The 27,910-nt window shown below is 52.5% G+C and overlaps 1 protein-coding gene across 1 annotated transcript in view; it reads left to right on the plus strand.

The window, feature by feature from the left end:
- The window catches only part of ZDHHC14 (zinc finger DHHC-type palmitoyltransferase 14), a 139,534-nt gene that overhangs the window by 89,902 nt on the left and 21,722 nt on the right, over positions 1-27,910 (plus strand). The window contains exon 6 of the mRNA XM_036247852.1: positions 19,963-19,988. Within this exon, the coding sequence (XP_036103745.1) occupies positions 19,963-19,988 (26 nt within the window). The remainder of the gene's footprint in view (positions 1-19,962; positions 19,989-27,910) is intronic.

Below are 27,910 nucleotides of genomic sequence, written 5' to 3' on the forward strand. Positions count from 1 at the left end.
GTCTAGGAGTCTGCATTTTAGCAAATTGCCCAGGGGATTCTTGGGCAAAGTCAAGTTTGAGAGCCCTGGGAACAGACGTTCTCTGACCCTGTCCTGGTTCCACCATCAAGGTCAGGCCCTCGGGATGTGCTGGGGATGGCTCACCTGTCACAGAGCAGTGGCCTCCAACAGGAGGCGCTACCTCCAGCAGAGCACTGCTGAGGTGATGTGCAGCCTGGAAGAATTAGAACAAGTTGCTACCATCTTCGGAGCCGTGTTGGAAGCCACGCTCTGTACATGCACGTTTCAGGCGAAGAGTCTTCAGTGAGGCTGGGATCCTCCTCGCACTCGCCTTAGCGCCCTCTTCCCTCTGGGTGTCCGAGGCGGATGCCGATGTCACAGCAGGGCCAGAAGTCGCAAGGGGGTGTTGAGGGTCAGGTTGAGCATCCAGGTCCTGCCTGTGGGATGCCTTGGAAAGCAAGCATTTGCAGCCCATCCAAGAGCACTTTCTCATTGGCTGTTACCTGCATCTAGAATGCAAATTAGCGGGGCTTCCTGCCCTTGATGGGTTTCCTGCCTCCTCATGAAAAGTTAACTGCTCATGAAGAGAAGTATTTGACAGGTTGTAGCACTCGGGATATCTAATCTGACCTTAGGCTAGACCAGTTCCCATAAAGGGCAGATGTGGGAGGAAAGACTGGAAAAATTAGGTGGCGGCCACCCTGAGGCCTTTGGATGTCCATCCAAGAAAGAAGGGCCAGACTTCGCCACGAGTTCATACACCTGAGCAGAAACCGTGGTCAGATCCAGCCTTCAGAGGCCAGTCTCACATATATGTATAAGGCGAGTTGAGACATCGGTCTGCTAGTGATGCTGAGAACAGACACCTGACACCCAAGGAGAGTCCAGCCAATGTGGCTCAGTGGCTGAGCGTCGGCCCGTGCTGTAGAACAGTCCCAGTGCCTGTTAACAAACAGCATTTTTTCTTCGCATGTGTCTGTGGGCTTCTGGGGCAGCTGTGGGGACAGGCTGGGCTGGGCTGGGCTCCAGGCATTGCTCGGGTTCAGGCAGGGAGTCGTGAAAGAATCCAGTGTATTGCAGGGAGACTTGAAGACCAAAGACCAGTTACTTTCCAAGAAGCGATGTGTGTCTCATTCATCTTCTGAAAACACACTGTGCCTTACAGTAGGTGCCCAGTGATCTGTTGTTTACTGGAGGTGCCGAGAATTGACACTGGCTTCCAGCAACAGATTGGGGAGTTAGAGACGCAAAGGGTGAAACATGTCTCACCAGCCCCGAAGTTTCTCCCACAATATCTGTGGCTGCGGCTGCCGATCCAGCTGCTCTCTGTTGGGTGTTAAACAACCACGTTTCACTGAATTCCGCCCACTATCTGTAGGACGTGGGCAGCACTTAGCGGCTGGATACTTGGATCATGAACAATAACCTGTGTGCTTTAGTTTTGAAAGCTTAATACAAGTTTGTACATTTTTTTTAAAAAGCTATGAAAATAATTTGGTTTGTTGGAATAGGGTAAGTTTTATTTTATTTTTAAAAGGTCGAAAGGTATGTTAAAGAACTAACTGAAATGGAAAGATTATATTGAGATAAAGGAAAAACAATTTATTTTAAAATCTAGTAATATACCTGTGAAAAATGTGATTGTTTTCTTTTTTGATTAAAGAAGTGAAATGAACACAAACTATACTAAAATAGCTCTTTCGTTTTTATGGTGCCATCATATATTTAAGTGTGGCTTTTTATTTGGAGGTCGTTCTGTATATGTCATCTGCTCACAGCCAGCCCGAGCGTTATTTCGGGTGGAAAGGGTCGCTCCCATTGGCTGCGGAGCTCGGGCTCAGAGAGAAGAGGGACTTGCCACCGTCAGACAGCAAGACTCCAGGAACTAGACGGGAGGCGGCTCCCAACCCCTGGGAACGTTCATAAACTATGGGATGGGAGCAGGTAGAAATCCACCTTGGCCTGAAAGTAAGCAGCAGGTGGACAAGTAAGATCTTAACATGTGAGAAAAAGTGATAACGCCTTCCCCAGCCTAGTAGAAACATGTCCGTCCGGCAGTCAGTGCCCACCATGAGCGAGCCTGCCTGGGCACAGGGCTGGGGCAGCAGGCAGGCAGAGCAGGAAGATGAACGCACATGGTCACCAACCCTTAGAAACTAGTAAGGCTCCAGGGTGAGTAGGGAAGAGAAGGTGTCTGCCTAACCTCGTTGGCCCATGCAGAGTCATCAGGAAGTTCAGCGTGCTGGATATGTGTGGAAGAATGTACACTTTAAAAGCTGTCTCATGTTTGTGTGTGAAAGTTATATTACCCTCCTGGAGTGACAGTCTGGACATCTTAGTTCTCTGTATTGCAGAGGTTCTCTGTCCCTTGCATTGGGCCTCCTCCTCCTCCTGAGGGTCCTGTGAGTCCTTTAAGATCCAAAGAGAGTCCAGCCCATGTGGCTCAGTGGCTGAGTGTTGACCCGTGCATCAGGAGGTCGCCAGTTCAATTCCCGGTCAGGACACATGCCAGGTTGTGGGCCCGATCCCCAGTGGGCAGTATGCAGGAGGCAGCCAATCGATGTTCTCTCTCATCGATGTTTCTCTCTAAAATCAATAAAGGAAAAAAAAATTTTTCTTTTAAAGAAAAGATCCAAGGAGAGTGTTCCATGAGGTGAGCTGTGTCTTTGGGGCAGGAAGCAGCAGAATTCTAGTGGGATGCAGCTACTGGAGTAGAAACAGAGCCCAAAGGTGAGGCAGAGTTCCGTGATTTCCCCCCTGGTCCGGGCACAGGCCCGAGCGGGAGCACGGGGGCACGAGGACACACAGGCCAGGACTGTGCCCGCACAGCGCAGCTCTCCCCAGGGGCCAGGGTGTGCCTGGGGCAGGGTTCCTGACCTGGCCCCACGGAGGGAATTCAGGGGGCCCATGAACTTGGGTGGGAAAAACAATTACATCTTTATTCTCGCTAGCCTCTAAGTAAAATTCAATAGTTCCTTCAATTATGGATATCAGCCACAAACCACATTTGTCGAGTCAGTCACCACCAGAAACCACAGACATTTCCATATGACATTGTCGTTATTACAGATATCTCAGATTAATATGTACCTGTTACTACTCCAGAATTATGGTAGTTGATAAACTGTAGCTCTTGTGATTTGGCATATTAATATATAAGTATGTATTTTGCTATATCATAATTCTTAAATTCTCCTGAAAACAATGTTGATTATTGGTTTCATCACCTCGTGGGTTTTGTGTATTAAAAACATTCTGGCAAGGGGTCCATACGCTTCGTGAGACTGCTGACAGGGTTCTTGGCACAAAAAAGTTAAGAACCCCTGAGTGAAATCTTTAGACTTTTTTTATAGTTAGATTTATTGGGGCAACATTGGTTAATAATATTATATAAGTTTCAAGTGTACAATTCCATGATACATCATCTGTATATTGCACCGTGTGCCCACCACCCAAAGTCAAGTCTCCTTCCATCCCCATATGTTTGACCCCTTTTACCCTTTACTACCCCACCCCCTTACTTCTGGTAATGAGCATACTGTTGTCTGCGTTTATGAGTTCTTGTTTTTCTTGTTCATTTGTTGCTTTCAGTTTTATATCCTACATATGAGTGAAATCACATGGTTCTTGACTTTTCCCGCCTGACTCCTTTCGCTTAGCACAGTATTCTCCAGCTCTCTCCGCTGCGGTGGATGGCAGCAACCCCTCTCCTTGCGGCTGCGCAGTCCCACCGTGTCTGTGAGCCGCATCGTGCATGGTCTTCTGTTGAGGGCACTCTGGTGGTTTCCGTGTCTAGACTCTTCAGCTGTTAGAAAACAGACTCCTTAAGATGACAGGTAACATCTTCACTCCACCCCACCAGAGGGTTGGTGTGGATTTTTTTTTGGTCAGATATAATAACATTTTTTTCAAGGGTGCCATTTTTAAAAGCTCTTTTAAATAAATAAATAAAACCAAGTACACGGGGCTCATTCCTCCTCCCTCCTCTGTTTCTTCCTCTTTCTCTTTCTCACCCTCAGCACCGGTATGCCACACACACAGTCTCCTGGGGGTGGGGTCTGCTGATCCTGGTGTTCCCCTGCTCCAGTGTCCTGGTGCTTTTCTGGGCGCATGTTTAACCCTCTTTTCACATAGAAGGGAGCAGAGAGCTCAGTAGCAGGACCAGGTCTTTGTCGCTGGCTCTTTCCAGCTTGGTCTTAACCGCCTCTCTGTGTTCTTGGGTAACTAGAACCCATTCTGAAAATTGTTTAAAAGTTGTTGAGAATTCCTCCCCATTGTTCTTCTCTCAATCCCTTTATGCCACTGAGAAATATTGGGAAGGAAAGAACCCTTGGTGTAGTTAAAAAAAAAAAAGTAAAACCTCCCCCAAAAGATGATACAATATTGTCTCAAATTTGAAGCAGACATTGTTTTCAAGCCCCACGTGGGTTTTGCAGAGGTTTGTATCACATACCTTTCCACTGAAAGTTGGCAAAGATAAGACAGTGTTACAGAGTATATTCTTGACTCTTATGAGTTAAATTCACGATAATATCACACTAAAGCAGTATGCCGCTCTGTGATATGATACGATAGACGTAACTAGTTTTCTACCAAGCAATTTGTGCTTGAAAAACCATTGGTTATTACTAACTGACTCGTGGGTTTGTTTTTCAGTCCGATTAACTGAACAGAAAGTTGCATTTTTCCATCTTTGATCATGCTAAACCTTGCTGTAGGACAGGATGTGTGCCTGGGATGATTATGATACTGCTCAGGGAGCATGGAGCTTCTAGGCTAACAGTCCCGTAGGGCTGTGCACACGGCTGTGTAAGCGCCTCTTTCTCCTGTATAGGGAACATCTTGACGAGGACTGCATGTCGGGCTCCATGCTAGGGAGGCACTGAGCAGACAACGGTAAACATGATGGCGTTTCTGCAGAGGAACACAGGTAGACTAGCAAACGCCTGTGATCCAGGGAGGTCAGCACGCAGGACAGACTCCTAACCCAGAGGACGGGCATTCGGGCTCAGACCTAAAGGGTGAGTGCGGATATCAGGTGAAGGGAGGCGGCAAGCAGAAGGATGTGCTGGGCAGGTAGGAGGGAAACCTGTGCACAGGCCCCGCACAGGAGGAGGCAGGCAGACCCCAGGGGTTAGGGGAGGTGGCTGATGTGGAGACTCCAGGCGAAAAGGGCTGAAGTGAAACACAGGAGGTGCACAGACGTCTTCCGAGCCACACTGAGGGTTTGGATCTTATCCTGAGGGCACGGGACAGTGGAGCGGCCTCATCCGCTGTGTGCTTGACAGCGGAGAGTGAACTGGATGGTGACAAGCTGGAGCCAAGGTGATGGGTAGGAGGGCTACTGCCCAGGACAGACAGGTTACCTGGCTCAGGCTGAGGCAGTAGCCATGGAGACCGAAAAGCAATGTGGATGGATTCCAGAAACAGTTCAGGGGCACAGCCTACAGGACGCAATGTTTCGTCAAATTTATGAAGTTGGGCCCTGGCTGGTTTGGCTCAGCAGTTAGAGCGTTGGCCTGTGGAACAGAGAGTCCTGGGTTCGGTTCCTGCTAAGGCCACGTCCTCAGTTGCAGTTTGTTCCCACCCCTGTTGGGGTCCTGTGGGTGGCAAACGGTCGATGTGTCTCTCTCACATCGATGTTTCTCTCACTCTCTTCCCCCCTCTCTCCCTTCTGCTCTATCTGAAGATAAATGCAAAAATATCCTCGGGTGAGGATAAAAAATAAATTTATGAAGTTGGGCCCTGACAGGTTTGGCTCAGAGGTTAAAGTGTCAGCCCACACACCAAAGGGTCTGGGGTTTGGTTCCAGACAAGGGCATGTACCTGGGTTGCAAGTTTGATCCCCAGCCCTTGTTGGGCCCATGCAGGAGGCAGCCAATCGATGTGTCTCTCTCACATCGATGTTTCTCTCTCTCTCTTTCTCTCTCCCTCCCTCCCTTCCACTCTCTCTAAAAATCAATGGAAAAATACCCTCGGGTGAGGATGAACAACAACAAATGTTGTGGAATTGGGGCAAAGAAGAGTGTTTGATCCCTATCTCCTGAGAGAATGATCTTTTCCCCATGTTAAAAATTAATGTTTTTAAAGAAAAATAGAGTGTACATATCTTAAGTGTATCAGAACACGGTGACCTGAGTCTATAAAATATGTAACTCAGTTTCACTCCCTCGGCCCTCTGGCTCTTGGGCCAGAACTCCATCTGTGGCAGCTTAAACTGGGGGACCCAGACCAGTGAGATCAGCTCGAGAGACAGAGCTGAGTACTGTCACTGCCGGCTGCGGGCGGCTGGTCGGTACCCATGAAGTCAGATGCGTAGAGGAGAAAAAGAACGGGGGTCGGGCAGCGTTAGAGAATCGTAGGCAGAGGGAGGAAATGGGAGGAAAGCTGCAGGCAGACGTCGAGGGCGTGAGGGTTGGGGTTTGGACCGGCAGCCAGCACTGGGGAGCGCCGTCCTCCAGGGCCGCTAGCGGGCAGTGCGGTGACAGATGCTGCTGCCGCATGGGAGGGAGAAGCGTCCCAGCGGCCAGAGCTGCCAAGCGCACAGCAGCTCAGCTCCCGGAATCCACAGTGTCTCCCCACCCCCGGCTCTTCACAGTTCACAAAGGAATGATCAGGAGCACCAAGAGTTTTGTGGTTGCTGGATGTCTTAAACCGAAAGAGTTATGGTGTGCCACTAATGAGGCCCATTTCAGCTGCTCTGAGCAGTGAGCGCGTCTCCGGTCTGCTAGGGCCAGGGGACAGCGCAGAGGCCAGGGGCAGCGCTGAGTGGAGACAGTGCCCAGAGAAGGGAGCCCACAGCAACAAGACTCGCGTGGAGAGGCTGGGCTCTGGGCGCACGCTTAAGGAGACACAGGAGAAATGAGAGCCCTGCCCCAGTATGTCAGGGGACAGCAAGGGGACCCCAGAGGGAGACCCTGGCTGGACCAGGGTTCATTCTCCTAGACTTGCTGGCTAAAGGTCATCAGCAGTTTCTTGGAGAAAAAAAAAACTGGGACATAATATCGTAACATGCTGTTTTAGAACTGTTATCCATACTTTTGTAGGATGAGTCCTCACGGTTCTGAAGGACTTCAGACATCCCAGCAGCATTCAGTTAGCATCCTTGAGCCCTGAGGAATGACCCCGCCTCCTTCCATGTTGTTATCCACAAACAGCTAAACTGGGTAGATCCTGCCCAGGTCAAGAATCTGGACCTCGCCCGGCCGGTGTGGCTCAGTGGATTGAGCGTTGTCCCATGGACTGAGAGGTCCTGGTTCAGTTCCCGGTCAGGGCACATGCCTGGGTTTCAGGCTCCATCCCCAGTAGGGGGCGTGCAGGAGGCAGCCGATGGATATTTCACTCTCACATGGGTGTTTTTATCTCTCCTCCTCTCTCCAAAAAATCAATAAAAGCGTTAAAAAGCAAACAGAACCCCCAGAACCTGGATAGAGTGGGAACAGGGACAGAACTGCCTGCCAGGAGTGTCGGGGAGCCTGTTTCTCCAGCAGGCCCCATGCCTCACGTCCAGGCACCCCCGTGTGAGCGCACAGCACGAGGCGGGGCGGGGGCTCACACCCGGACAGCAGCGCCTCACAGACCGCCTCGGTCTCGGGCCCTGCACCTCGCAGGATGAGAGTCCTGGTTCTGTCTGTGTGTCAAGGACAGGGCCACCCCTTCAGGACAGACCTGTCCGCACCCCCTCACACCGAATGTGCGGAGCCGGAATGCCGACGGGTTCATTTTCAGCAGATGGCCGCCTGACTCATGTCCCAGGGCCAGCGCTGGCCCGTCGGGCAGAACCAGCCCTCTGGGCCTGTGGTCAGGCCGCATGGGCAGCCAGGCCAGCATCAGAAGCTCCATTTATACGTGTGGACTGAGAAGTGTAACGGTCACGGGAAGCCCAACCCCGTGTGGCCAGCCCTGGGGGCCTTCTGGGCACTTGGTCAGACACTGTCATGTAAGCCTGAGAGACACTGACACGTGCAGTTTAGAGAAACACAGTTAGGGACTCTAATGACTGAAAACCCTGCATTGAAAGTAACATTTAAAACGTGGGTGTTTTGTATTCTGTGCGTTTATTCGTCTTTTAAGAAAATACAAAAGACTACGTGTCTAACGTGATATTTCCGAAAGCACATTCCCCACCGGGGGGACAGTGTCCACGGTAGAACCTCTTGAAAACCTGCCCTGGACGAGCGCCATGGAATTTAACCGCGGGCAGAGTAATGAGGACCCAGGCCAGAGGACAGCGATCGCCAAGTGGGTTCTATTTTTATCCCACCGGAAGCTCTCGCAGCTTTGCTGCCTGTGATTGTCAAACTGCAGCTCCGCTTTCAAGTCACGTTTCTTCCAAACTCAGAGAAGCCACGGCCATTACCCCAGGAGTCCCTCCCTGTGTCCTGCCCCTGCTCCTCTTGGACGTGCTCTGTCTCCTCTGACTGGCTCCCAGCTCGCGTCTGGGGAGCATGCTCCTCTCTGAGTCTTCCCCTTTGGCCTCCCCACGCCTGTCGTCTCTCAGGCTTCTGTCTCTAGGTCAGACGTCTGCTCAGAGCTCCAGATGCACCTGCCTTCTGGGCATCTCCACTCGGGGGCTGGGAGGCATCTCAAAGCAGCGTTCCCGGGGACCCACCCTGGCTGGCCGGCGGTGGCACAAGGCACACGCCAAACAGTCCTGTTGGCTCCGTCCTCTCCCAGCCTCACTTAGCCCATCACTGGGGGAGAGGCTTCGTTTTCCTCCGAGGTCCGTCCATTTCCCTCCCCTGCCCCGCTGAGGCCAGCTGCACACTGCCATCATCTCTCACCTCGCCGCGTGGGGGTCTTCTAGTGGACCCCCCCTCCACGCCTCTCCTGGCCAGCCTGCCGCCACAGTTCCAAACAGAATCCCGTCACATTCCCTCTTCTTGACAGCGCTTTCCAGCTGGCGGCCAAGAGGAGGGAGGCCCGGATGCTGAACCTGGTCTGCAGTCTCTGCCCTGCCACCTCCCCCGCTCGGCCGACACCACACTCCCCTGGCTGCCTGGCTCCAGCCACCTGGCCTCCTCCCAGCTGGGCAAGGCCAGGATCCTCTCTGCGAACTCCTGACTCCTACCTGCCTTTGGGGAAGGCTCCAGGGTGGGTCCTCAGGGAAGCCCCTCCTCCAGTGTTCTGTCCTCTGCCTTCATGGCGCTGGCCAGGTCCTCGTGACCATTGTGGCCTTATGGGGTGACAGTCTCTGCGTCGTGGGAGCGAAACTCCAAGAGGGCAGGCCTTGTCGATTTCCCTCGCCAGGTGTTCCCGGGTACCCAGCACCTTGCCGGGCATATAGCTGCTCAGTTAACGTCTGGAAAGGAAAGGAAGGGAGGAAGAAGAACTGGATAGTCCTCTGCCTGCATCTGCCTTCATCTCTCCATTTTACCTTTTTCTCTAAAAAAAAAAAAAATCATCTTGCTTTTTTGGCTCTATGACTAGGTTAGTGTTCTCAATGGGAACAAAAATATTTCCTTCCCCCAAGCTAACTGAAATAAAGCTCACGGCCACAGCCTCAAACCTCCCCGCAGTACCAATGAGAAGTTTCAGACTCCGAGACAAATGATGAAACATTTTTATGAAGTCTGATCAGGAACTAGTAACCCCGATACAGTTCTGAGAGGAAGGAAATGACAACATTGAAAATAGCTCATAATGTACTTAGGCCTGTTACAGATAAACTTCTACGTTAATTACTCACTCAGCGGATGTTAGCGGGCCTGTTGCGTGCCAGCCGCAAATTGGAATCAAGCCGAGCCTTCCGGTCGTTTTCCCGGCACTCGGTGTTCACAGATATGCAGATCATGGTTATGAAGCGGCACTAGATGCGTAAGATGCCTTGATATTTAATGTTCCATCTTTTGTGTATGGCCAACTACATCAATTTCATGACCCGCTCCTTCATCCGAGCCCTGAGTTTGGAAAACCCCAAATCAAACATCGCCCTCCCCACGGGGGAAGCAGCTCTCATTCTGTGTGGTCGCTGACTGTGACAGGGTCATAGAGAGCCAGCCTCCGGCAGGGTTGGACTTTAAGGTGTGTACCTTCAGGACCCGAGTGTGGCACATTTAGCGGGTCACTTAGAAGGTAGGCACCATCCTGCGTGCCTTCTTTGAATAACTCAACTTGAAAATAGTGACTTCGTTTTCAGCAAAGTAACCCAGTAGGTCAGGCGTCCTTAACTGAGGTCCAGCTGGCTTCAGGAAGCTGCGTGTAAACTGCTGTAGGTGCACGAGGGTGGGGAGGTGCACGAGGGTGGGGAGGGGCACGCAGGGACTTCCTTCCCCGGGACTCTCCATGAGAACGGATGTCAGCCTGCTGTTACGTTTAACAGTTAATCACGACTTCCTCGCCGTACTTAGCTCTTAGAAATCCTCCCTAAATCCTGTCAATCAGTCCAAGGGAATCTGTAGCTGTTAATCTGCACAAATTAGAGTCGCACTCCCGGCCGTAAACCTGCGGCGGCGAGCGGGTGTGCGGGACCCACGGCTGACTCCATGCTCTGCTGTCGCCCTCTTGAAATTCTTGATAAGCCTTTAATAAGTTTCCTTTGGCAGTGGGCCCCGGTCCTGACCACTGGCTAGGACCTTTGGCTTGTTCTTTTGAGTGTCTTTGTTTAGAAAATAATGACCCACTGCCCAGACTGCAGCAAACGAGCAAACAGCGCGCTGTGTTTGGGTCTGAGACGGACGACGTGGTGGCGGGAGTCCGTGCCATCCTCCGGAGTCCTGCGTGCTTGGAGCCACCAGTGACTTCTGGGCCTGCCTGACCTGGACCTGCCAGAGGACCAGTTCTTATAAAGTTTGCATTTATAGAGTTTCTGCTGCTGTTTCCTGCCAGCACATTGTAGTTTTGAGTAGGGTCGATGCAAATGGCTTCAGTTCTTGGAAAGTTTTATTTAGCCAGAGGGGCACAGCGTTTGAGTTGGAAAGAACCTTTGTAGCATAGCCAGCTGTGGGGGCCCAAACCTGCCTCGGGTACCTGGTAAGTTTGCAAAAGGCCGGGACCCTCGTGCAGGGCCTGCCATTCAACACACGGTGTCCCTTCCACGGGGCAGCCACGCGGACGGGACTTCCCACGGGATTGTTCAGAGTGGTGACAGTCAGCGTTGGCTAGCTGCCGGCACCTGTGTGTGGTGGTGAGCCGTCAGCTATGGAAGAAAACGGAATACGGTGAGGAAACAGTATCTAAAACACAGACAGGTCGGTGTGCTCTAGTTGAAGAAGAAAAGGTGAGAGCCAGGGGGTAGGGGCCTCTTACACCCAAGGAGCTCCTCTTGGACACAGGTTAGCTCTGCGGACGGCTCCAGGCTGCAGCAGGTGTGGAGTGAGCCCCTCAGGGAGCACGAGCAAAGGGCTCGCGGGCTCTTACTTGCCTTGGGATCCCTCGGGGAACGGTGCGGACACACTGAGCGTGACCCAGGGAGAGCTCAGAGTGGTGCATGGAAGAGGTGGCAAGGGACATCCACACCGCAGTGACCTTCAGATCCAGGAAGAGAGCGGGACTGCGAGGGGACGAGAGATCAGTGCATTTTCTACCCTGAGCAACTGAATGGTGTGGTGCCCTTCGCTAAGAAGGGCGGGTTCGCGAGGAGGTCGGATCCAGGGGAGCACCATGGATGTGGCTTTGGCCCCCTGGGTGCGAGGTGACTCTAGGTCAGCCGTGGAGAACGCCTCACAGGCACCTGGAAAGAGCACGAACTCACCTGGGAAGATGTTATCAGTGAGGAGCGTCAAGGCCCAAGGATGCAGCCGGGGGTCAGTGGCATCCAAACGCACCCTCAGATGGCGCCCTCGTGCTGAGGAGGAAGGGCTACTGGGCTTACCCACCCCCAGGTGCACCCTCCCAATCCTGGATGTCTGCTAGAGATCACCAACCCTGAGGTGAAGGGACAAAGTGCCCTGCAATCCTCAGCACAGCCCCGAAAATAAGAACCACGCAGGCAGCTGGAGAGGCTGACACTTCAGGGGGTGCCACTGAATGTGTGTGGGGTGACAGCATGCTGTGAGACTTCAGGAAAACCCTACAGATGACGTCTGAGTGTCCAACACCCCTCGGGCTTTGCTTCTATCACAAATAGGTACAGCAGGAACTCGTCCCGAGAGTGCTGGACGGGAGGTGCCCCTCCCCCCGGGCTCCAGGACTTAGCGCAGGAAGGATGGGGGTCTGCAGGCTAAGGCCCACCTTTTAGAGATGGAACTGAGGACAGGTTTGAGCATTGTAAACATGACTGTCAGCCTCTTAAAAATATCAGCTCGAGGAGAATCTGTTAGAACAAACCCTGCAGAAGGGTCAGCGGGGGAGCGTTCACCCCCACACCCCCGTGTGACACTGTCCACATAATCTGTAGCGCACAGGCCTGCGTGGTCAGCGTGAGACACACAGTATGTCTGGGGTCGCAGTACCTGGCGAGCTATTACATGGGAAGGCACCTTGGAAAGTACAGAGCACCCCACACGTGTGTGTCCCTCTCCTGGCGCTGGTCTTGCATTTTCGCATACGTGCTCGGGGTGAAGCTGGGCCTACAGTTTCCTCTTAGGAAGAATGAAACTTCTCAGAGGCTTTGCAGAGAGGTCTCATTCTGGACAAACTGTTTTAGAAAGGATCCTGCTGGGGGCATCACAGTTTGCCTTTGAGGGGACCCGTCCCCGTCGGTGGAGCTGAGCATTCTGCTCTGTCGCGGATGCCGTGGGCTCGGCTGCCAGAGCGCAGGAGCATGCGGACCTCGGAAAAGCAGCCCACGGGGATGTGCTGCTCCGATTGTTTCTGTCTGTGGTCAAATTAAATAGTTTTGAAGATGTTGAGCCGGAGAATTGCTGGCGTTGCTGCATAATGCGCCCGGGAGATAGCTCAGTTCTGAAACCTTCACCCTGAGGATAAACTGAGGCTTCAAAAAACACAGGAATGGACACGAACGAACATGTGTCTCAAGAGGGGGGGACATGGACGAAGGAGCCAGCAGACATCAGAAGAGGTGTAGGCCGGGCATCCGCCGAGCCGCCGGGACCGTGGTGATTCCACTGACCTGGAGCTTGGCTTCCCTCCCCTGTACTTGGGGGTCTGAGCTGTGCATTGCCCAGTCCCGTAGAGTCGATTCAGGGTGTGGGTGAAGGGGTTGAGCGTGACACTGAAAACCAGGAGCGGTTCTGACGTCAGCTAGGATTGGTGCTGATGTAGAGCCCATCACTTGTAGAGCGAGACGGAGAGGTTTCTAAGGGGTTGGTTGGTGGATAGCACGGCCTTTTCCTCAGACTCGGAAGATCAGTGTTTCATCCGGTGGGGAATTAAGGGGAACCTGCAGGCGTGGTTTCTGGTCCTGCAATCTCAGAGGCAGTGTGAGGCTGAGGCTGAGAGGGGCCCAGGTCCGGTTGGGGGGGAGGGCATGGCTCCCTGAGCAGCCACGTGTTTGCCCACCGCGGAGCTGATCTCCGAGATGCGTGACGTCGCAAGGGGCCGCTGCAGAGTCACTGAGGCCACCAGTGGACCAGGTATGCAAGTCCGAACTCACAGGACTGATTTTATCATGATGACGCAGGGCCCTAATCCAGCCGCTGAATTCCAGGAAGCTCCCAGGTCCACGGGGCTCTGGTCCTGAGCCTTGGGGCAGTGCTGAGCGGGCGGAGGCAGGAGCGAACGCAGTTCTGGTTGGCATCTCCCGCCTCACATGAAGCCTCCCAGACCAGACTGGGGCCTGTGAGGTTTCCTCTGACAACCGTCCGAGCCGCTGTACAGGCGTCCCCTTTCAGAAACCGTGGACATCGCCGACGAAGCCCTCCCTACCTCTCCCTCGCTCGCTCCGAGCACCGGCTTGTTTTGCTTCTCCGTGCAGGCCGTCTTTTCTGTCCCCACAGCCTCATGGCCGTTCTGGTTTCTGATTCGCAGACTTTTCCCATGGGATAAGCTGCTTGGACAGGTGGTGTCTCCCGGGCATGTGCGCCCTGCCTCTAGGAGCACAGAATTCCTCAAACGTTAGAACCTGGCATTTTAAACAAAAGCAAGCCTTGCCTTGGCCGTTGGGCTCAGCGGTTAGAGCGTGGGCCCGAGGACCAATGAGTCTTGGGTTCGACTCCGGTCAAGGGCCCGTACCTCGGTTGCTGTTTGTCCCCAACCCTGGTCGGGGTCGTGCGGGAGGCAACCAGTCGATGTGTCCCTCTCACATCCGTGTTTCTCTCTCTCCCTCTCTACTTCTCTCTCCCTCCCTCCCATTCTATCTGAAGATAAATAGTAAAATATCCTCGGGTGAGGATTAAAAAACAAACAAAAGCAGGCCTAGAAAATTTGAGGAACTAGCAATACAGGGTGGGGCAAAAGTGGGTTTACAGTGTGTGTGTGTGAAACACAGTATATATTTTTTTTCTTTATTGACTTTAGAGAGAGAGGGAGAGGAGAGAGATAGAAACATCAATGAGAGAGAACATTGATTGGCCACCTCCTGCATGTCCCCCACTGGGGATCAGGCCACAACCTGGGCATGTGCCCTGACTGGGAATCGAACTGGCAACCTCTTGGTGCATGGGTCAGTGCTCGACCACTGAGCCACACTGGCCGGGCCAGAGTTTATTCTTATTCTATTGTTTATTAATTATTGTATTATTTTCCATAGAAACCACTTAGACTTTACTAAAAGTTTTAGAACAGCATGAATTATCTAGTGTCTCAGAATGTACACCTCTAATACTTTAGCCAGTTAGATAGTTAAATGTTACTGTTACCTAATTTTATGAGTCGTGTGGGAACAGTAAAAGCCAGGTAACAGTAGGTTCCACTGTATCTCAATACTCATCGTTCTAAGGGAGCAGGAGGGCAGGTTTTTCTCATTTTGGAGATAAAAATGTCCTAGGTTTAAAAAGTCCTCTTCCACTTTACACCTTTAACATTTCACTTAATTAACAGGTAATTACCGTTTAGAGTAGAAGTTCCGTATTTCAGATGCCTATTGACATCTGTTATTTCCCACACCTCTGCAGGCACTGTCTTCGGACAGAGGTGGATTACTGTCCCCTTCTGACCCAGCTGCGGCGCGGCCTGCCCGGGGCCCACCGCTGCATGGGCAGGTCAGCGTCTTCAGCCACCTGTGCTTGGCCGGGCGTTAGTTCGTCTCTCTGGATCCCACACTGAAGGGTCTGGATCAGAGCATGCTCTGGGAAATTTCCAGCTCTTAATGCTTCTCCATTTCTCCTTGTTTTTAAGGGCTCTTTTAAATATTCCATCTCTCCCAGAAATCAAATCTTCCTTTAATCGGGGGATCAGATCGGTGTTGTCACTCAGCTCAGTGTCTGTGGATCCTGGGGGCACCTCCTGCCCTCCCTGGGAGGTCCCCTCTTCTGGAAAGTGAAATAATGACATCACGGACACTCAGTGAATGGTAGTTTTAATCATCACTAATAATATTATTTTTGCTATTATTTAGAGTTTGGGGTTAACAAAATAGGACAACTCCTTTCCCTAGACTGTTGCCACTGGCCATTTTAAAGGAACCTTCTTCCCCACTCAGAATCTGAGGGCAGGAGACTTTTTGAAATTGCTGCCCCTACTTGAATCCCACCTCCCTCGAGCCTCTGGGTCTCCCTGTGGTGTCCTGTGGAGCAGGTGTCGGTAAACCCACCCCTTCCTCCCGCTCAGCTCTTCCTGCCTCCATTCACCCATTTCCAACCTGCAGCCTCCACGAACAGGCGCACACTTCACGGACCCCTGCCTCTTCCTGTGGTTGGCTTGCCCCAAATCTTACCTTTACCCTCATTTCCCAATGTCTCCACCTGGCAACCAGGAATAGTGATCTCTTGGAAACCTACGAAAGGCAGTTAAAGCCCCTCTGTCTTTCTTCACTTAGAGCACATTTGTGGGGTGTCTGCTACATACCAGGAGCTTGCATGAGTGCCGGGGCTACCTGGAGAAGGAGAGGAAAATCCACAAAGTATCCCAGGGCAGCAAGATGCTCACTGAGGTGTGGTCACACCACCGCCCCGCCCCCCCCCCCCCCCCAGCTAGCTAACTCAGCTCTCGCGTGATTAGAGAAAGTTCTAGGTGTATCAGCTCCCCCTTTCCCTTCCCCAGGCTCTGTTCCTCTGCGGCCTCTTTTAGGGAATAGCTTCTGGAATCCTCCAGAGATGTTACAGCCAGAGACCCCACCCCTGCTGGAAGGATCCAGTCTTCAGCATCCAGGAATGTGGTAACAACTCCAAAGTGCTTTTTCGAAGACGCTCCCATCACGCATACCCGCCCTGCTCCCCGGGACACAGCACACCCGGTCAGTGTTTACACAGAAATACACAAACTGACCTCAAATCGTAGTTGTTTGGAACGTCTCCGAGGGGTTGCACGCAACTTGCGTTGCCAGCTGTCAGGCTCCCTCTCCTCCAGATGTCGTCCCTCCAGCCAAGGACGGCTTCAGCCAGGTTCGCAGGAGCCACATCCGTGCGCTGTGCCCAGCGTCTCTGCTCTTCTCCCCTGGGAACCGAGTAACGGGGACATCAGCCTCCCGTTCCGAACGGCCCAGGCAGCGCCGTGAGCAGAGCCGTGAGGGGCAGGGTGAGCACCCCTCGTCCAGGTTTACCCTGGACCCACACGGGGAGGTGTGTGTGGGGGGAGAGCCCCCTGGTCCATGCCAGATTAGGTCTCCCTGGTGAGGAGCTCATGCCTTGGGTCCGAGGAAGGTTTTGGAATCTGAAAATAAGTGTCCTCACCAAAGAAGATCAGGAACTCCTGGAGCCATGAGGCTGGGAGGTGTTTTCCTTCGGGGGGGACCCGGCGCTGGAGAGGGCCGGGCACATGGCAGATTGAAGGCAGGCGGCATTTAGTGGTGGAGTTCTGGGGACAGGCGGAGCTGGGCCGTGTGCCTGCTCACCTGCGCGTCACCTGGGCATCCTTTTGGGGTAAGAGGGTTTCTTCAGTCACTTGACAGGCACTTATTAAAGGCTTAGCGTAGAGTTGGCAGACAAAAGCAAATAACTACGATAGTTTTAGATAAGGGTGTGTGGGTAGCTGATGGATCAGACGGGAGGGTGAGGGAAAGAACGGAGTCAAGAATGGTGCCTGGGCCCCGGCCAGGGCTCAGTTGGTGGGAGTGTCGTCCCCTGCAACACGGAGGTTGCTGGTTCGAGTGTAGGGGAGGCAACAGATCAATGTGTCTGTCTCGTATGGATGTCTCTCTCTCTCTCTCCCTTCCTCTCTCTCTAAAAATCAATCAAAACATATCCTCGAGTGAGGATTAAGGAAAAAAGAAAGAAAAACGGTGCCTGGGATTCTGAGTTGAACAGAGGGAGGTGGGAAGTGGGACGAGACCCACGTGGGAGGGATACCAGGCAGTCTGCTCCGGGGTCCGGGCTGAGATGCCGGGTGGTTTAGCAGGGGGCTGCTGCTGGCCATGGCGTGTGGCCCTTGGGGTATGGTTGGCGCGTGAACTTGGAGTAAAGAGGTTGCCCAGTGAGAGAGTGTGCCCATGGAGCGGGGAGGAGGCCCAGCCCAGGCCCTGGAGCAGCCAGCACCAGCAGTCAGGCGGGGGATGCTCAGGAGGGGGCAGAGGAGGGTGCAGGGGGGGAGTGAGAGGGAGTGAGGCAGCCGTCAGCCTGACAGCCTGCACTCCCACGGCTGTCTCTGGGGCTTGTCTGCCACCACGTACTCAGCACACACAGGAGGACGTGAGAAACGTGAAACAACTGCTCCGCGAGCCTGCCTTCTCAGTGGTGTTTCCGTCAGCCGTGAAAAGTGTTTAATAAGACAGGTTTCTGAGTGGAAACTGCTTTCCGCTCGGGCTGCCAAGGGCCAGGTGTTTGCACCCCCACCTGAGCCGGGTTGGTGCCCGCCGCCCCCAGCCCCGTGATGGGCTCGGCCCCGTTGCTCTGCCTCCCCCAGGGCACAGCCGCAGCTTAGCGAATAGGGAACTTCCCCAGCTACCGAGACAGCCGAGCTGCCCAGGCCCTGGCCCTGAACGGGCTCCACAGTGTTAACTATGCCCCGAGCCCTGTGGTCTCCTTTGCAGCTGAGTTCAGGAAAGAGGCACCGCCTCGGGGACCTGGAGAGCAGCCTTTGCGGCTGGAAGCACGGCCCCCGTCCTCCGGGCCTCTGTGCCCCAGCCTGCGCTCCTCGCTCCATGTCAAGAAGAAAGGGGGTCTCCACATGACAGCCCCAAAGTCTTAGGGAAACCTGGCTAGTTCGGACCTCTCCTCTTTTCTCACGTCTTCCTGTAGACCTCACCGTTGCACGGCCTGTGTGCGTCCCTGGCTGGGGGAACCGGGTCATTTTACGCAGGGGCCCGCTTTCCAGCTGCACGTGTGAACATGTAACTCGCGTGGGTACGCCAGTCGGAATCACTTTCCTCTGCGCGTCTGCATCTCATGGGCCTCCCGGTGGTCACCAGGACTGTGAGCTCTGAGGTTTCCCCTCCGTCCTGTGCACGGACTGGCTGCTGCTTGTTCATGGCCCCTGCGGACAGCAGGCCCTTCCGTTTCCTCGGGCCGCTGTCTGCGGGGTCCTCGTGCCCTGCTCGGGAAATGGGCTTGCCTACTGAAGTTGACGCCGTGCATCCTTGTATGTGCACTGACGTGCTCGCACCCCAGCCAGCCCTCTCTGTGTGTTTTTTAAGCACATGTGGATAGATAAATTGTGAGAATTGGTAAGAGGGCTTAGCGGAAAGCGAGGTGAGTGGGTGCTGACAGCGCTGTCCCCGTCCTTCCGAATAGAACTTCACTGGCCAGTACAGAAGAGAAGCACCCAGTTGTGACTCTCAAAGCGAAGAACTTCATAAACGCATGCGTGTGAGATCCCAAGGTGCGGAGACGTGGTGTGTACCTGGGGCTCCGTGAGCTAGCGACCAGAAAGCCAGAGCCAACGCCCCGTCACCCGCAAGGTGCTGAGGTCCCCTCTCACTGGGAGGATGGGCAGCCCAGGAAAGGCCTGTGTGGCCCACGCAGGCAGCCTCCCTTCTCTGAGCCTCAGTTGCTCGTCTGTAAACTAGGACAACATCACCATTTCTTCACAGGAATGCTTCAAGGCCAAATGTATTAATGTATGTGACTTCTCTTGAGAAACTCTAAAGCATGGTGTATGTTTTTTGAAAAGCCTTCTCAGGCATTACTTTATTTACCCCCACAAGAACCCCATAGAGTATCCTTGTTTTACAGGTAAGAAAGCTGAGAATTGTGGGCTGAAAGATCTGGTATGTTACCTTGCACTTGACGACCACGGTTCACTTTGAAAAATAATAGCAATTCTCCTTTGCCTATTGAAATAGCAGGCATCCGCCCCAGCAGAGTGGTTATCACTAGACTAAAGCTGGACAAGGACCACAGAAAGATCCTTGAACATAGAGGCAAATCTCACCACGTAAGAAAGGAAAAGGGAAAAGGCAAGAAAGAAACAGTTACAATGCAGGATTCAAGTAATCTGATATACAACTTGCATTAAAAACTTACAATAAATAAAAAAAAATAGTAGAGACATTTCTTAGCAAACAATAATAATTGAGAGACCAGGAGTTGTCCCTCTGTCCTGTCCCCGGCCACTTGGGACTTCTCTCTGTGGTCACTTATCATGAGAAGTGATTGCGTAATACACGCACCCACGAAAGGCAGGCACCCAGCACCACCCAACCCAGGGCTAAGTCAGAGGCGTTGGTACCATCTTAAGGAAAGACTGTTCTGTGAACCAAAGAGGTTTTTTGATTTTGTTGTTGTGTTTTCACAAAAGGGTGAAACCTTTCCTTTTCTAATTATAATGAGAATAAATGCACGCTCTTTGTTTTTATAAAACAGCCAAGTTCTGTTGAAGTTATGTTCTTGAAATCTAAGTCGTAAATCTAAGCCTTGCTCTGAGTGGCTGATCTGTGAATACCTAGTATGATATCATTTTGTTATATTATCAGAGCATTGGGTGGTAGGGGAGGGGCTCCCTCATGTAAAAAGACATTTTATTAATTGATTTTCTTTTCTTTTTCTTTCTTTCTTTCTTTTTTTTTTTTCTTTTTGCCTCTCATTTCAGAACGGTTTGATCACCACTGTCCCTGGGTAGGCAACTGTGTGGGGAAAAGAAACTACAGATTTTTTTATATGTTTATTTTATCTCTGTCTTTTCTGACAGTCTTTATATTTGCATTCGTTGTCACCCACGTCATCCTTCGTAAGTATGCTGCGAAATCAGATCACGTATGTAACCATGGCCTGACTTTGGTTTTCTGATTTAATTTTGATTTGATATTTTGATCATTTAGGGCTTTCTCTTTCTTCTCTGCCCCCTTCTCCTTGTCCCCGTCCTCCCCTCCATCTGCCCCCTTTGCGTCTCTGCCTTCCTCCATCCCCCTCAGTCCCCCTCCCTCCCATCCCCACCCCCATCCTTCCAAGGGCAGCTGCCAGGGTCACACCTCGGACAGGCTACACTTCACCCACAAGACTTTTTCCTTGGTACACTTGTTCCTGTTCCCACCGCAGCAGCTCCACTTTCTCTTCTGTTCAGAGACCCTCTGGAAGAGTCACCCCCATATTTTGTACAAAGGAGAATGTGCTGCAGTGGTCACCATAGAGCTTTTTAACTTTTTAAGCATGAAATCTACTTAAGCAGATCAGCCACCTCCACTTAAGCAGAACAGTCTCCTCCCTAGAAAAAAGTGTCTGGGGATAAAGCCTGGGTTTTCTGGCACACAAATCTACATGTTGAAGTTACGTATTTGATAAGAAGTTCCGTTATCTGCTAGAACATTAGTGAGCTACCCCTGGCACATGAGGGAAGCATCTTAATTAAAAATGAGATGGATATTAATGACTTTAATATATAGTTGCCTAAGCAAAGGGCATTTTTCATTCCTCGTTCTGAAGGTCATGACTTTGGATTTCTTTCGTCTCTTGACCATTCATTTTTCTACAATAGGCAGTGATGAGAAGGAAGTTAATTGGCTCTGAGCTATAAATTTAAGCCTTTAAACTTCCATTACGGTGCCATTAGCAGCATTAAGGAGCCTCTTGTCCATATTCCTAAAGTACCACCACCCGTTAGCAAGTGCAGAGCCTCTTTCTGGAATGTTCCAGAAAGTATCCGATACATGCCTTTCTTTCTTCCTGAATAGCAGCACTAAACCACAAAGGGGGTGTCTAAGGCTGAAGTTAGTTGTTCCTCCCCTTCTCTTCCAGTGGGGTCTGTACGGGGCCTGTATGGGACCCGGGGGAGTGGATGGTGAGGAAAGTTTCATATTAGTTCTTTTTAAATATCTGTCAATTTTGGACATTAGATGGAGTACCCCAAAATTTCATAGGCATTTTAAATCCTATTTCCCACTTTTTCTTACCGAAATCCTTCCATCTGAATTCGTAGTATATGTGTGAGAGCCATAGCTCGGCAGGACTGTGAGAACAGGGTTGGCATTCAGGAGGGCCTTCCCCACAGGACCTGGGGTGATGCAGTGGCTCTGCAGAGACCCCTTTTCTCTCAATTTTCAGAGTTGGAAGATGGCAAAGGTAGCCAGAGTCCTATCTGTGTGTTAACAGACAAAAGAATCAGAGAGGAGAAGCCACTGCGGACACATCTAGGGAAGAAATAAGTACTGCTGCCGCAGTACATTGTCTGTGATGCTACAAAGTGGGGTTTAAACGTCACATCTGTGTCGTCTTTAGTAACTTCAAAGTGCTTTCCTACATCTAAGATCACGTGGCAGTTATGGCCTTGCCCCTACATTTGGGGTAATAAGGGCCTGTTTTCATTTGCTCAGCCACACACACAAACTGGGAAAACACGCGCACACACACACACACACACACACAGTGAGACCCCCCTAACAGCACAGTGGGGTTGTGATGCACGATTCACTCTCGCCTCCCTTAGAGTCTCACTCACCCGGGCTCCAGAAAACTGGACTGCGCTGAGGATTTTGCTCCTGTATTGTTAGTTTAGTCTTCCACACACAAAACACTCAGCATTCATCTGCCTGCAAGTCACCCGCATGTTTTGGACAAAGCAAATAAAGATTTTCCTCTCCTCTTGTTCTGCACCCCAACAGCTCCCACGCCCATCTGGCGTGACCCGAGATGCTTCCAGGAAGGGCAGTTGTTTATATGGTCCCCGCGCTCCCCGAGATTGCAGCTGGGGGCGGCCAGCCAGGCAGTGGGCTCCGCGAGGGGGACAGAGGGCGGGGAGGGGAGGTTGGGGTGAGGGCTCTGCTGTCGCAAACCTTCCTGACAAGGTGATGCCTGCAAGTCCTCCAAAGGAAGGAGCGTTGGGAAAGCCATACAGTGTGGGTCCCGAGGGAAAGAAAGTCATTTCTTCTGGTCCCCTTGGCCTCAGGCGGTGTTTGCTCGCAGATCTGCCGCAGCCTGCCCTCTGGCTCAGCTCTGCTGGCCTAGCAGGGGCGGGAGAGGAGAGAGCCAGGGCTTCCCCCCTTCATTCTCCCACCGGTTGGCCCCCAGCACACACCGCGCCTCCGTGGTGGCCTGCAGGCACAGAGAGGAGGGGGGACACACAGAGGAAGTGGAAACGGGGGAAGATTGTGGAACCTCCCCACCCACAGCCGTCCCTGTAGCTCCCACACAGCAGCCACACCAGCCCAGCGGGCCGCCGGAGTGCCTGCGAACCAGCCCCGATGTCCCTTCCCCCTGCTCATCCCATCGCTGGCCCGGGGCCAGACCACGGCCCCAAACACCGGCTTCATGCGGTACCGCAGGGACCCGCACTGCCACCCCCCAGGGGAACAGCCGCAGTTCCTCCCGTGGGCTTTTATTGTAAGAACCACCATGTCAGTACATAACAACAAGTGCTTCTTGTCAGATGCGTCTTCATTCAAGCCCTTAAGGAATGTTTTCTGGCACAGACAGTTCCTGTGAAAATGTCCTCAACCCCAAAGAAGTCAGTAATAAACCTCCGTTTTATAAGTGTTTACTCTGGACGCAGGGAAAGACGTCTTTTACACGTAGCCCAGTTCCTAGGACATCCAGGGTCAGAAGTTAACCAACTCTGGGAAAACAGTCTTTCATAAAAGAAGAGGAAAAATTACATACAGAATTCTGTTTATTAAAATGAGGACAACAAAGGAGTAATCAGGACTATAATTTATGGGAAAGTATGCAGGCACCATCTGCTTTTATTGGAAAAATCTCCCGCAGATGTTGGGTCTCGCTGTGAATCTGCCTCCTCCTTGCTGAATGACGTTAGTGGAGTCTCAGTCTCGAATCAGTACCCTGGGTGCTGTGGCACCTACAAATTACAATTATTGAATTGCTCTTGAGACACCTGTTATTTTTGTGTAGATGAGCACACCCTCAGCATGCAGGCTGCTTTTCTGGAGGTGAATGTTGGAGTACTAAATTTTGGTTTTATTCCCACAGGTTCACAACAAACAGGATTCCTTAATGCCCTTAAGGACAGTCCTGCGAGATATCCTTTGTGGCGGTTGTGTAGTTTCCGAGGCTAACGTGTTACGTGTCGGACTGACCTCCTACCCAGTCACCTCTGCATCTTGTGCCTTGGCTTGTCTTCTCGGAGAGCGTATTCTTTTCTGTTCCGTAGCGTGCAGCGAGCTCCCCGACACCCCTTGCGTGAGGAAGAGCGTCCGAATGGGTGGACTTCGCAATGTCTCGCTCGCTGGCCTTGTTTTAGCTGAGGTGCTTGCTCTTTAGCTAGAAAACCAAGTGTGAATTCTCGCCCACCCCCAGGAGCCCACGTTCGTTTGTGTCCAGTGAGGTTGGTCCGGGGGAAGTAAGGCTGCAGGCCACAGCGGACTTTATTGTGATCAGCGGGTGGTCCCCACAGCGCCTCTGTGGGTCCCCTGTGTGGGTCCGCTTCTTGGCAGCCACCAGATGGAAATCGCCTGAGTCTCTGTGTGGATTCTGTCTGGGACCCGTTTGGCATTCCTCTGGGCAGTACAGATAACCCGTGTTTATTTTCAGAAACAGAACACCTTTTCAGAACACCAACAGCCCTGGATGGACTAACGTTGGTTCATCTGAAGTCATCTGGATTAACCCCAGCCTCTCAAACAGTATATATATGGGCATGTGCCATAGTATTTTGAAGTTCTTGAAAGAAAAATGTTCAGCCGTTAGGTTGTTGTGTGGGCTCCCCTCCCCTCCCCTGTCCACCTTGGTCTTTCACTAATCGGAGCTGCCTGGCTCCATCTGGGACCCAGCTCTCTCTTCGTGTAGCCAGGCAGCTGGACTTGAGCTCCGCGTTATCCCAGGACTCGGCACCTTGTGGTAGAGCATTCTCAAAGAACGAAGGACTTGACTGAGATGTGCGTATCACATGCACCGCTGTCAGTGACAGGGACCCCGCACCGGCTCGAAAGGCTGGCCTGAACCCTGTTCAGTTCCCGGGGCCTTCGGGCTGCTGCCGCTCCGCACGGTTCCCCTTGGGCACCTTCAGGCACAGCCCCCCCCCCCCCCCCCCCCCCCCCCCCCGCTGGAGCAGAGCTGTGTGTAGCTGGGCGTGTTGCTGCTAGGGGTTGTGTGGCCCTGCAGACCTCCCGACCCCAGGCTCTCGCATCTCACGGTCCCGGAATGAGCCGTAAGGAAAGACCTGTAGCAAGACCTAGACTGGTAGCAAGACCAGTAGCAAGTCCTAGACAACTTTTCTTTTTCATTTATTCTTTTATTTATTACTTTTATTTTTTTTATCTTTATTGTCGAATTACAGATTTCCTTCTTTTTCCCCCCACTGACACCCTCCTCCCTACCCCACCCCCACCTTCACCGCCCTGTTGTCTGTGTCCATTGGTTGTGCATATATGCATGTAAGTTCTTTGGTTTATCCCCCCACCCCCACAGGACAACAGCTTTCCATTCCTGCTCCATCACAGCTCATGATGACGTACGGGGCATTTCTTTTAACCCTTTTGTGTCTCAGTGTTTTGACCCGCAGTAGTCAGCCACTCTGACTTGACACTGCTGTGCGGACACAGCCAGCTATTTGGCACGTGTGTGAGAAGGCCCGATGCCGAGGCCTTGCTTGCACGCGTGGGAGGCGTGGTTTCAAGGGAGCGCCTTCTCGTGCGGTCTGCGCGATGGGCAGGCGCTGCCAGCACCGTCTGTTCGAGCTCACACGCCTGCTGTTCTCGCGGTTCGGCTGTGCCCGTGACCTGTGCTCCCGTAGGGGAACAGACAGATGTCGCTGGTGGAGAGGAAGGGAGAGTGCAGTGTACCCGAAGTGGCATGCCGACTTTGCTGCAGCCACTATCCACGTGGAAAAGGGAGGGAGAAATTCTCTTGTTTGGTCCAGAGCAGAGCTTAGCTTATTTTCTCTTGGAGCCTCATTCTCAAGTGGAGGTAAAGAGTGTTCCCTGTGGCCCAGTTTTTGTAAACTCATCAAAATCTCAGCCACTGTCTTTCCAGTGTTGTCATATCTACCTGCTGGCCCGCCACCGATGGCCTGACGTTGCCCCTTGAGGCCGATACCTAAGCATGGCCTCCAGGTTCCATAGCTTGGTGGCCACGACCCGCTCTGAGTGCATGACAGGCCCCTTCCAGCATCCAGGTGCTGCTTGGCTGCAGGCCATCTGGCCCTCCAGGCCAGGGCCTGCCCCAGCCCTGCTGGCATGTGCCCGGATGTATTAGCTTCCTGTTGCTGCTCTAACAAATTGCCACACGTCCAGAGGCTTAAAGCAACGTAAATGTATTGTCACACAGGTCTGCAGGGTCAAGTCCAATAGGCTCTGCAGGTCCCACAGGCTGAAGTCAAGGTGTTGGCCAACCTGGACTCTTACCTGAAGCCCCTGGGGAGAACCCTCTGGTGGGCTTATTCGGGTGGTTGAGTTCATGGAGTATAGGACAGGCCCCCGTTTCTTTAGGCATTCCCGACTCATGACTCCTTTTCTCTTCAAAGCCAGCAACGGGGTCAGGGCTCTCCCACACGTTGAATCTCTCCTTCCTTTTCTTCCGCCATCGCTCTGGCCTCAGCCAGAACCTCTCTGCTTTCACAGATTGGTCCCACCTGATAATTCTGGATACTCTCCCCACCTCAAGGGCCATAACCTTCGGTCCACGAACTTCCTTTTGACTTGTAGGTAATGTACTCTCCGGTCCAGGGATTAGGCATCTTTCCGGGGGGGGCATTGCCCTGTCTGCCCCCACGGGCCTTCATGAAGTCTACGGTGGCTGTCCTCCCTCCCTGTTCTGCCCTTTCTGTTAATCTAGGAGAGACAGGATGAGAGACAAAAAAAAAAAAAAGATGGGTTAAAATATATATAGATAGAGATATAGATATATATAGATAGATAGATAGATAGACAGACAGACAGACAGACTGTATATACATACAGACATATGTAAAAACGTAGATAGATCTTTCCTTCCCTGAGTTCAGGTTGAAAATGTCAACAGAAGGCCCCATGAAGCCCTTGTTGAACCAGCTGGCCCATCACCACTTGTGACATTGCTCCTACTGATCTGGTCCCACTTGGTTTCTCCTAACCCATGTCATGCCGGGCTCCTGCCTGGAAAAAGGTGACCTAACGCTGAAGCCAAAATAGCCCGGGGCAGCTGCCTCCGCCAACATAAAAGACATGAAACCACCCCGTTTTTCTGACGGAAAAAAATGAGCGGCACCAGCGAGGTTCGGGCAGAATGACCGCAGAGCTGCCCCGCCCCGAAGGGAAGAGCAGGGAGGTGACGGGTGGCTCTGAGCGTCTTCATTCTTTTTGGATGTAGAGGCTAATTCAGGAGCATCACACATACCCTTGCTTAAAAGTGAGGGGCTGGGCTTTTCATTAAAAAGCACATAAACATTTTATATGGGCCACTGACATCTGTCCCCGGGTCAGTGGTGTGACCGCCGGAGGCCCTGTTCTGACGGTGTTTTCTGTTTGAAACGCGTCCCTGGAGAAGAATCCCTCCGCCTGGTGAGTGGCTCTGTGGAGAAGTGCCGAGTTGTGTGAATGCATCATCAGTGTGTGTTTCAGAAGACGTGTGCCTCCGGTTCTTCTGGGCTGTGATGTCCTTTAGAAAAAACACGACGTTCTGGTCATCAGCGAGGACGTATATGTGACAAGTAAGACTGGAAGCCACTGGGACAGCTGGTCAGTGTGCTTGGCTCCTGCCTGCAAGCTGGACACCTGTGTGGCTTTGGAGGTGGCATGGGGACGGCTGGGCAGAAGCTTCTGAGGGCCAGCGCTCGGATCACCGAGAAAGGGTGTGCTAACCACTGGGCTGCACAGAAATGGGATAGCCCAGGGGAGCGGCAAGGCCACGGGGTGCTCAAACAGACGCAGATCCTGCTTGCCGGGTGGCAGGAGGTTCTAGGTCCGACCAGTGTTTAACCCAGTGGCTCTCAGCCCCCTTCCACTCAGGCCGGAGTTTGGGAGTCTCTTGAGCTGGTCACCTTATGATGGCTGAGGCCGCTCAGTGACATTTCGCACTCCTAAGAGCCGTCCTCTGGTTGGTGGCAGGGCTGCGCAGCCAGTCTGTGCGGTACGGACCTCTGCGAACGAGAGGCGGCTTTCTGCCCGAGACGCTGAGCACGGACAGTCCGGTGTGACTTGCAGGCGACCTCAGCAGAGGGGTCTCAGGCAAGAACATTACGTACGTGTAAAATGAGTCTGTGGCCTTCAGTCCGATCCCCTGACCGTGACATAAAAATATGTTCATGCGAAGTGAGGACACAAGCGAAGGTTTCTCACGATGGGATTTTCTCTCCAGAGGGTCCAAGTAAAAACAGTGTCTTTGATGAAGTGAGATTAGAAACAAAAATGGCTCGTCACCCCTGAACAAGACGGCATCCCCGAAGTAACGGGCAGGAAGGGTGGGCACACTGGTAACGAGAGCCCCAGGCCCACGAGAAAGCAGCAGGACTTGGAGGGGAAGGAACCTACCAGCTTATTCAGTAAGGAAACCGAGACCGGATGGGGTCTCACTCCAGAGTGGGTGAGGTCGGGGAGGAGGAGAGGAGATGGGGGGCGGGACCAACAGAAGGGGCTGCGGGCAGACTGCCTGGTCATTCTCGGGCCCCAGCAGCCCCT

The sequence above is a fragment of the Molossus molossus genome, unplaced genomic scaffold (genome assembly GCF_014108415.1).
Source record: "Molossus molossus isolate mMolMol1 unplaced genomic scaffold, mMolMol1.p scaffold_m16_p_8, whole genome shotgun sequence".
Taxonomy (NCBI): domain Eukaryota; kingdom Metazoa; phylum Chordata; class Mammalia; order Chiroptera; family Molossidae; genus Molossus; species Molossus molossus.